Source organism: Globicephala melas, chromosome 9 (assembly GCF_963455315.2).
Source record: "Globicephala melas chromosome 9, mGloMel1.2, whole genome shotgun sequence".
Lineage (NCBI taxonomy): Eukaryota > Metazoa > Chordata > Mammalia > Artiodactyla > Delphinidae > Globicephala > Globicephala melas.
The window spans coordinates 6,150,085-6,160,390 of NC_083322.1; the positions used below are offsets into that span (position 1 = coordinate 6,150,085).

Below are 10,306 nucleotides of genomic sequence, written 5' to 3' on the forward strand. Positions count from 1 at the left end.
CCAGCAGCCATGTTCCCTGGGAAGGGGAGCGGCTGTGGCCTCAGGCTCTCCCTGAGTCAGGCAGAAGCTCCCGAGGCCCCCAGATGCCCGGTCTGGCTCTTGCCCACCCAGAGCGCGTTTCTCCCAGAGCCGGTGGGAGTCGTGCTCTGTCTGCCTTGGCCCTTCTCCTGTGCCCTCCAGGCCTCTTCTGTCTGTCGCCAGGGTCTCCTGACCCTCTCTATCCTCTGACCCTCCCCTGCCCCTTGGCTTCTAGCTTCTCACACTCCGGTTTCTTTGCAGGTTTCCCAGTTCATGGCGTGCGAGGAGCTACCCCAAGACGGCCCTGCTCGACGCCTCTCCCTGCCGGGCCAGCTGGGGGCCCTCACCTCCCAGCCCCTGCACAGACACGGCTCAGACCCGGGAAGTTAGTGGGGCTGACCAGTGTGGACACATGGCTCACCCAGGGTTCAGTGCGCTGCCTGGGCCCCTCCTGTGGAGGCCCTGCCCGGGAGGCCCTGGCCGCTGACGGGAGAGGAATAGGAAGGCACAGCTCCTCCTCCAGCCCTTGGGACCATCTCCTCCTGCGGTCCCCTGGGCCCCGTTGTGGGGGGGAGGGGCAGGGACAGGGCCGGGCAGTGGATGGGGGTCTGTGGTCCCCTCACTGCCCTGGGGGCAGTAGCCGGTCTAACTGCCGGAGGCACCCGGCCCTGGGCCTCAGGCACCTCAAGGACTTTTCTGCTATTTACTGCTCTTATTGTTAAGGATAATAATTAAGGATCATATGAATAATTAATGAAGATGCTGATGACTATGAATAATAAATAATTATCCTGAGGAGACTCCAGGGGTGCTGGGAGGGTGCCGCCATCAGCACGCTGTACCCCACGTTCACGTTCATAGTGTCCGGTGCACTGGCCTCTCTGAGGGAATCCAGGCCGATCTGTCTGTGTGCACAGGGCCTGCAGGGGCAGCTCCGACGTCTGGGTGTGGAGTCTGTGCCGTCGGGGTGCTCTCTCGGGGCTGACACAAGTCACCTCCAGGACCTCTGGCCTCCGGAGCGCCCTGCTTCCATGTGGTCCTGGATTCAGGATGGCAGAGAGCCACCTGGACTCTTTTACATATAGAGATTGTCCTAATGGGTTGCCAGGCCTGGGGTCCCACCCCTCGGGGTCACGGTGGCTTGCTGGGTGGCACACTGGCCCCCGGAGCTGGCCCCAGGCTGACTGCTGGCGGCTGTACTCTTCCCTCACACAGCTCGTGAGCCCAGCCCGTACTGACTTTAACCTGGGGCTGTATTTGGCCAAGCCCCCAACTTGGCCTTCTCTTGACCTTGACTCAGACTCACGCGGATCCTATATAATTGGCCCCCCACAGCAAACCAACTCTGGGCACGCTGGTTTTCTGAACCCTGACCAGAGCCCCCGCTCCCTGGTGTCTGGCTCCAGACGGGCCTCACCTCCGTCGCCTCCGTCACTTGGTCACCTGTGATCCCCGACCAGCGGAGCTGCCTGAAGAGGGTGGAAGTTTCAGGCGGCTCATTCCCAGTATCGGAGGGGCAAGTCAGAACAGATGTCCTGGGGCCAGTGAAGGGCGGTGGCCGTGTGCGTCCGTGTGCTCGTGAGTGTGCGCGTGTGCACGTGCCATTCTGGTCTTGCGCGAACACCCAGCGTCTCAGAGGAGCTGCCGTGCAGTGACTGTGGTAGGGCGGCTGCCAGCCAGCAGGAGGGGCCGATGGGCAACAGTGCTGCCCAAGGCCTCCAGGGTCGCTTAGTCCTGTAATCCCTGACCCTCCGAGGTGGGTGTGTTAGCCTTGCTTTGAACAGAGCCCATTACTGCCCATGGCCGGGATGGGGAGACCCTGGTCTCTGAGCCACCTGGAGGGTGCTCTGTTTCCAGAGCGGGTAGGAGAGAAGTTCCTGGTGGTTCTGCAGCAGGGCCTTGGCTCCCCTACCAGAGGGTGGGACCAGGGAGGGGTCCCTGTGAGTTCAGCGTGCCCTGGGGGACAGGGCACGGGGAATAGAGGTGGGGGAATAGAGCCGGGTGGTGGGGAGGGCTGACCCAGAGAGGTGGGCCAGGCAGAAAGGGCAGCTCTGTGCAACGGAATCTGGCACGTGTGTACGCGGTGTACACGTGAGCGTGAGCGTGCATCTCTTCATGGTTTGGGAGCGCACACGCAGGCCTCCCTGGTGGATTGATGTGTGTGGGCGTGGGGTGGGGTTCTAGCTGGGGGGATGCCCTAGATTCAGGGTCAGCTCACGGATTATGGGCGCAAGCAGACGCCGTCAGGATCTCAGCCCCGGACACCGGCAGAGGCCCCCGTGAGGTTGATGGTGAGAAATGAAATGACAGACGAAGCTCGCTGCACTTGGCACGCAGGGGCCGAGGTGCTGGGCCAAGTCCCTGCTCTCCGGCACTCTCTCCATCCTTCTTACCATCTGTCCCGTCCTTAGAGCACCTTCATCTGGGAGCTCAGCCCCGATTCGCAGCACTCTGTCCAGGTGTGGCGATGAGGGCTGGGGGAGCCTGGGACAGCCTGCGGGAGGGGCTGAGGGCCGGCGCAGCGAGTCAGGGCCCCGTGCTGGTGGGCGTGGGGAGCAGAGGAGGTGAAACCCGGGCCCGCACTCCCTAGGCTTTGTATCACGTTTGACGCTGGTTATTCTCTGGGGCACATGCCGGCGTCCATAGTCAGCTGCCCGCCACCAGGGGAGTGCCCTGCCTGGGCCTGGAGGCCTGATGTGTGCGCTTCCAGGGATGTGTGTGTGTGTGTGTACATGCACATGTCTGTGCTCACGGTGGGGGCTGGCCCAGCAGAGGGGAAGCCTCTCTGTGCTTGTCCTCGATGGAAGCACGTGGGTGCCCAGGGGCTGGGCTGCTCAGTCCGGTTGAAGGAGCTTTTCTGCATGGCCAGGACACCAGTGCCAGGTCCCTACCAGGAGCCACCACTGAGATCTGAGAGGGGGCGGAGGCCAGCGGTCACAGTGGCTCCATTCACGATGGTTCCACCTGCCCGGCTGTGTCATTTAACCCCTAACACCCCGCAGAGGTGGGTGCCGCTGGTCCACGTGAGAAGGGTCGGCAACTGACCAGTGTTAGTGCTGCGGGTAGGTGGTCGTGCGCAGCTCTGGGCTTCACTGGAGGGGCCGCAGTGGCCCTCAGGGCACAGCATTGGGGCTAACACTGGCCGGCCGCAGGGTATGGGCTTGGACCTGGGCCTTGGGGGACCTGAGAGGCCGGCGGGGGTGCAGTGAATGGGCAGTGCAGCCCAGTGTGGAGCCCAGCGAGGAGACTGCTTGCCTGCGTTCCCAGCCTGCCCCACCCTCCCCTGCCCTGGCCAGGTGGAAGCACACCCCCTCCTGCCAGCCTGGGACCGTGCTCCACCCAGCGCACGAAGGGTACCATGAAACACAGCTGTGCCTGTGACCCGGGAGCTCTCTGTCGGGCGGGGGCAAGTTCTCGGGCAGGGTCTGCTCAAGGCTGAAGGCTGCCTAGAACCCAGAGGGGGGCCCCAGCCCTCATGGGGTCCTGCTGCGTCCCCGGGACCAGACGGGCTCCCAGGTGTGTTGGGAGGGGTGGGTGGTAATGCTGGGGGCCGGCTGGGGGTACAGCAGGCTGTTTCCCTCCAGGGACCACCTTTGTTCACCGTGCATTGATGCATTGCCCACTCTTCTAAGGTCCAACTTCATCTTTTCTTTTTTTAAATAGAAATCAGTAAAAATGCTTTGGAAGGAAGATGAAGGACCATCAGAAGCCAGTAGCCTGGGAGGCTGGGAGAAGGGATGCCTAAGGGGCATCTCGTTCCTGGGGCTCAGGAAGAGAGGGAAGAAGGAGGTGTGGGGACCACTGTGCCGCCACGCTGCACCCTAGGACAGGTTCCATGGTCAAATGAAGGGTGCTTCCCCTGCCGGCCTGAGGCAGTGAGCTCTGGACTGTCAGCTCCCTGTGGGTGGGGCTACTGTGACTGTAGGGCGCCCGAGCAGTGCCGGGCACTGGGATGTACGCAATGTTTCCTGAATGAACGAAGGAAGCACAACCCTTCTCCCCGGGACGGAGACCCTTGGGCTTGGCCAGCAGGGCTGGGGAAGGCCTCCTGCGGCTGGCGGAGCAGAAGCGGGGCATCTGTGCAGGGCTCTGGCCCTTCACCCTGGACCCGCAGGTCACCATGCTCTACTCCATTCCTGTCCTCCGGCCTGCACTGCCCAGTTCTGTGGCAACTGCCCGCTGCCCCAGACCTGATCCCTGGCCTCCCCTGTCACCTGGGCTCCTGGAGCCACAGGACTCTGGTGACGGGGGGGCAGGGCGAGGGTGCAGTCCCCTCCTCTCCTGCAGGGCCAGTCACCAACGGCGGGGGGTGGGCTGTTGTGCAGACTGGAGGGTTCTCCCAAACCAAGAGGGCCAGAGGGGTGGGGCGGGAACTGCAGGGGCCGTGGCAGGCGAGGAAAGGTCCACGCGGTAGCCGATGCCCAGGAAGGCAGGTGGCAGAGCCTGGAGCCGGAGTCTGGTCAGGGGCGGGGGACAGGAACCGCGGGGCAGGCCCGGCCTGCCTTCCCCCACCTCCACCTCTGCACCTAAAGGTCCAGGAGCGGAGTGAGGTGCTGGTGGTGCCTCCTGGCTGCGTGACTCAGCCACTGCCCGGAGTCCAGGTGCAAGCGCGCCCCGCCCTGTCCTCACGTGGACCCCTGCTCCTCTCCGTCCAGGCAGTGGCAGCTCTCACGTTTCAGTGACAAGTAAGAGTCATCGATACTCATGGAGCCCATCCTTTGCTGTGAGCATTATTCTGACTGCCTGAAACCGGAGACCCAGAGGCTCGTGGAACCTGCCAGCATCCGCAGCTCCTGAGGGTGGAGCTGAGGCATGAACCCGGGCAGTCTGAGTCCCCCGGGCTGGCCCGAGCCTGAGGCACACCATCTCCCTTAGGCAAGACAGGGACTAGGAGACCTTTGCAGGTGTCTGCGATTTCTAGGACCTCTCTCCCCTGCAGGCTTCTGTACCTTCTGTTCCTTTGCCTGGAGCGCCCTTTGGTGAATTCCTGCTGGTCCTTGGGTGGCTCTTCCAGGAGTTGCTTGGTGCGCCCCCTCCCTCGGGCTGGGGCCCCCTCTATGCTCCTGCAGCACCCTCTGCTCTCCCCACCCCGCCTTCCCTACCCTGGACTGCCAAATCCAGGGGCTTGTCATCTCTGCGCCACACCGTCCCTGTCTCTGTCCCCCAGCACCACGCGCAGTGGCTCCCCCGAGCGAGCACGCAACAGTTTACTGAATGAACGTTTCTGGATTTGGGGAGTGATTAGCAGTAAAATCCTTTTTTTTTTTTTGTGGTACGCGGGCCTCTCACTGTTGTGGCCTCTCCCGTTGTGGAGCACAGGCTCCGGACGCGCAGGCTCAGCGGCCATGGCTCACGGGCCCAGCCGCTCCGCGGCATGTGGGATCCTCCCGGACCGGGGCACGAACCCGCGTCCCCTGCATCGGCAGGCGGACTCTCAACCACCGCGCCACCAGGGAGGCCCAGCAGTAGAATCCTTAATATCCAAAGGGCCCGTGTGCTTGACTTTGGGGGCTGTGACTTCCTGTGCAGCCAGGCTTGGGGTGTGAGGGCTGAGGAGGGGGCTCTGGGGTAGCTGGCATTCCCTGAGCCGCCTCCGCTGTTGGGCAGACGTGAGGTCGGGTTGGCCCCTAAGGACCCACGGGGTTTATGTTTTCTACCCCACTCTGTTGGCTCAGCTCAGCGCCTGGGGCTTGGTCCTTGCTCTGGGTTACAATCAGGGAACTTCTCTGGTGCCACCTGGAATCCCTCCCGGTGGGCATCTAGGGGCACAGCTGGATATCCCGTGATGGCCGTCGCTCACCTGAGCTTTGGGGAACCCCTTCCTTTGCTTCCCATCACAGCAAGTTCATCACCCTCTCAGATGCCCGGTCCCTGGCCTGGCCACACCTCCGGGGGCAGCCCCTGCAGGCCTCTTTTCCAGGCTCTGTTCTGCCGCAGTGCAGGGCAGCAGGTCTTGTGCCAGGCCCTTCCTGCAACCCACCTGCCCACGTCGCAGGAGCAGATGGGCTGAAGCATGCCCAGGTCCTGACGTGACAGATGGCTCCTTCCTCTTTGCCTGCAGGACAGAGCCCTCCACGTCAGCCTGGCACAGAGGGTTCTCATCTTCCTTTCCAGACTCACTTGCCTTTATATCTCCTGCTGCCACGTGGCCAATACTCTAGCCTCATGAGATCACGTCCTGTTAACTATGCTTGAGTTCTCCCTGCATTTGCCTGTCTTTCCCTCTTCTTGGAAACAGACTCTGTCCTTCCCGGCCTGGAGAAACTCTTCGATCCTTCAAGTCCTAGCTCACACGTCACCTCCTCCAGGATGTCCTCTCTAGGTGTCTCAGTGGATCTAAACCTCCCATTGCACTGGGCTCAGGCCTTTGTCAGCGCCTCCACACACCCTGCCTGTTCTCCTGTCTGTCATCCGAAACAGGACTGGCTGAGTATTGGTCATCTTCTCATCTCCCTTGGAGGCCTCTGTCGTGGGGCCGGGGAGACGGCAGGCCCTTTGCCAGTGTGTCTCGCTCCATCTCCACTTCCCAACGGGCCTCTGCGTGGAGGGCTCCTGCCCACGGTCCTCTGTGTGGCCGCTCATTTGTCCTTTGATGGTCAAGGCTGAGAGCAATTTCTCGTAGGGCTTTTCTGTTTCAACCTCAGGTCTGAGGGATTCACCTTTCTCCCCAGTGGTGGCCAGTCCCGTGGGAACTGGAGGGTGCTCAGCCTGGCTGCTCAGGGTGACCTCCAGGGCTCACATGGTGGTCCGACCACACAGGGGCCATCAAAAGCACACAAGTAGTGGGTCTCGTCTATCTCAAGTGCTCAAAAATGTCGAAACAAATTTGAATCATAGGGCCTTTCAAGGTCACTATTTGGAAACAATTTTAGATAACCGTATATCATAAAAGAGTGGTTGGTGTAAAAATCAATAAGATTTAGTAAAAGACTGAATAGTAACAGGTTTTTTAAGCCGCGTAGGTGCATGTTATTAAACCCTGTGGAGACTCAATTTATCTTGATCATCTTATTGTAGCATTTAAAATAAAGTGCTTCTTGATACTTTATTTTCTAAAAGTCTAAGTACAGGTCAAGCCCTTTTCTTTTCTTTTTGGCTAACTTCTGTCTTTCAAAAAAAAAAAGAACGTGTTCTGAGGCATTTGTTTAAATAATCAGCTTCATTATTTTCTGATCACACCTTATAAGTGAGTTGGAAGTTGGCAAGAGCCAAAGCTTAGAAACCAGAGCAGAAGAATTTAGCTCAGCTGTCTTACCATTATTTTAAAATTAGCAATAGCATAAGGTCTGGCTGCAAAAGGCTTAGATGCTAACTGGCAAGAAACTCAGTCATTAGGGAAACAGCCTGGAGAGGGTAACGGCTTGGCTTCCTCTTTCTGTTCTGCCAGGTGATGACAGCTGGGGAAGCAGAGGGAACGCATTGGTCAGGGACACCAGGAAGGTCAAGTGAGGCTGATCTCATGGTCTCAAGAGGCCTAAGTGGAATGAAACCCTTAGCAGATGGGAAAATGAGAGTAGAGAGCTTTAGTTAAAGTCAATCTTCCCTGGGCCCCCGGAACTGTGACTGTCCCGCAGGGAAGTTTGGCTTGATGTGAGGCTCTGAGCGGCCATAAAGAAGCGTTATTCTCAGGGCCGGTGAAAGGGGCTTGGGGGGCCGAGGTTAAACAGTGATTGTGCCATGACCCAGAGGCCCTCCGTCCTCCAGCCCCCAGGGAGCCCTTCCCCTAGGGTGCTGAGAAGTGGCTGGTGCCCCATCCAGGGGAGAGTAGGGTGTGCCTAGTGCCTCCCCGGGTCTCTGGGGATGCCCTGGGGGTGAGGCTTCTGTTCCAGGCTAGCTGCCCTGTGACCTGTGAGACACCTGTCCCCTGAGTGTGTGGTAATTCCTGTGCCTGCTGCCACCTCTCTTCCAGGGCGCTCGGACTTAAGGTGGACACCCCTCCTCTTCATTATCCCAAAGCACCACTAATTAAAGGTGTTGCGCGTAGCGGTTGATTAGTGAAGATCTTGGAGGTCATTGTGAACACTGGGGAAGTCATCTCACTGTACAGCCCAGAAGACAGCCTAAAAGATGATCCCAGACATTCCAGTCCTAAATTCTTGGCTGCTTCCTTGTTGATGACTTTCTCATTGGCTGACCTCCTTCCTAGCCCTTCCAAGACCCTCTTGGTCAGTTCCCATTTTCTGAAGACGCTTCTCTGCCTCTTCTTTTTCCCACTTCCCTGGCCTGCCCCACATTTACCCTCACTACCTTGGGCAGATCCGTTCAAGTGTCTCCAGGCTGACCTTGCCCGGGGAACCACTCTTCTCCTGCTGAGGCCCTTCCAGACTATAGGGATGCTATCCAGACACGCGCCGGATAGACCCAGAGTGAGCTCCCCGTGCCCCTAGCGGAGAGAGGGGGCTGCAGTGAAGCTGGCTTTCTTTTCCCTTCCTTCCTTCTTTTCTTTTCTTTTTATTTTTGGCCATGCCGCGTGGCTTATGGGATCTTAGTTCCCGACCAGGGATTGAACCCTTGCCCTCAGCAGTGAAAGTGCAGCGTCCTAACCGCTGGACTACCAGGGAATTCCCCCTTCCTTCCTTCCTTTTTTTTTTTTTTTTTTAATATTTACTTATTTACTTGGTTGCGCTGGGTCTTAGTTGTTGCAGGTGTGCTCCTTAGTTGCAACTCGCTGGCTCCTTATTTGCGGCTTGTGGGCTCCTTAGTTGTGGCATGAGAGCTCTTGGTTGAGGCATGCATGTGGGATCTAGTTCCCTGACCAGGGATCGAACCCTGCCCCCTGCATTGGGAGCGTGGAGTCTTAACCACTGTGCCACCGGGGAAGTCCCCCCTTCCTTCCTCCTTCCTTCCTTCCTCCCTCCCTCTCTCCCTCCCTCCCTCCTTCCCTCCTTCCTTCCTTCCTTCCTTCCTTCCTTCCTTCCTTCCTTCCCTCCCTCCCTCCCTCCTTCCTTCCTTCCCTCCCTCCCTCCCTCCCTCCCTCCTTCCTTCCTTCCTTCCTTCTTTTTGATTAGCAAACAGTGTCCCTGCAATAATAATTAGTGATGCATAATGAGGACATCTAGGGGCAGAGATGGGGGGTTACAGAGGAGGTGAGGAAAATGCAAAGCAAACAGCAGAGTGGGAGGCGAAGAGCCCAGAGGGGCAGATCTGAGGACCGCTCGGCTCTGCCGCTGTCCCTCCACACAGGCATCCCGAAGGGCGTGCAGTCAACGCTTGGTTTGGGCCTGAGCTGTTCCGGTCTCAGGAAGTTCTCTTCACGAGCCAATTAGCTTCCCTCTCGCAGAGGCACAGACTCGTGGGACCTCGGGCGTTTGGAAGGGGTGGGTTCAGGAAGGGACAGTAGGAGCCACTGCTTATTAGGGACCCACCTCACATCAGACACGGCCCTGAGGAAGGGTTAGGGGCAAAGGGCTGCTTCTCGAGGACAGAGTCCTCGTGGTCTCCTGCTAACTTTTTGCCAACTGACTGGCCAACATTGAATATTCTGAGTCACCGTCCAGTTCGTGGTTTGGAAATGCATAAAATGAGGAAGAGCTGCAAGCGACCTTGGAAAAGAGGCAGCTCCTTGGACTAAATGCTGGACAAGGGGGACGGAACGGACGCCGACGGGACCAGCACTTCTCTCTCCACGCTCCGTCCTCCCCAGCTGGCGTCCCCCTGGCTCTAGACCCTGCTTAGCCCCCCGGGTGCCTGGGCAGCGCGGCTGAGGGTCCTGGCCCGTTGGCCTAGACTCCAAGCAGAGCAAACTCAACTGTCTGGGGTTTTCACGACCACAGCCTCCCCCAGCTTGACCTCAACCAAGAGCGGGATAATTTTCAAGTGAAATATTTTTCTTGAGAGCCACCCAGAATGTTAGAAAGTCAAGAAAGGCCCTTAAAAAAAAAAAAAGGCCCTTAAAAAACAGAGTGTGTCCCCTTTAATTTTCAGTGGAAGAATTGCCAAAGGCCGGAGAGTTAAGGGCAACATGGCTTCCTGCCCCACAGCCTGCTGCAGGCCGGGCGCTGGGTGGATCACAACAGCGGTTGTATGAGACCCATCCACGGCCTTCAGTATCTTGTAGTTCAGCTGGAAACACGGGAGGGAAATGGAAGAAGATAGTGAAGGTCCCCCTTCTGAGGGCCCAACAGAGCTTCTTGTATTCCTTCTCGAGTCCTCCGCTCCTGCCAAGCCTAGCCTCGCAGATGAACTTCTCCACGAAGACTTGTCCGTGGCGTTCCTGTGACATGCGATGCTGCCCCATCCGGTGACGACTCTTAGCTGTAAGAGCTGTGTGTGCCGGTCACGCAGAGCT

General features: G+C 58.8%; 1 protein-coding gene across 5 annotated transcripts in view; it reads left to right on the forward strand.

Annotated features, from left to right (window-relative positions):
- Positions 1 to 557, forward strand: part of KCNH2 (potassium voltage-gated channel subfamily H member 2) — a 33,148-nt gene extending 32,591 nt beyond the window's left edge. For all 5 annotated transcript variants that reach the window (XM_060305127.2, XM_060305128.2, XM_030853681.3 and 2 more), the window contains one exon: positions 280 to 557. In XM_060305127.2, the coding sequence (XP_060161110.1) occupies positions 280 to 408 (129 nt within the window). In that variant the 3' untranslated portion in view covers positions 409 to 557. The remainder of the gene's footprint in view (positions 1 to 279) is intronic.
- Positions 558 to 10,306: the final 9,749 nt, after the last annotated feature.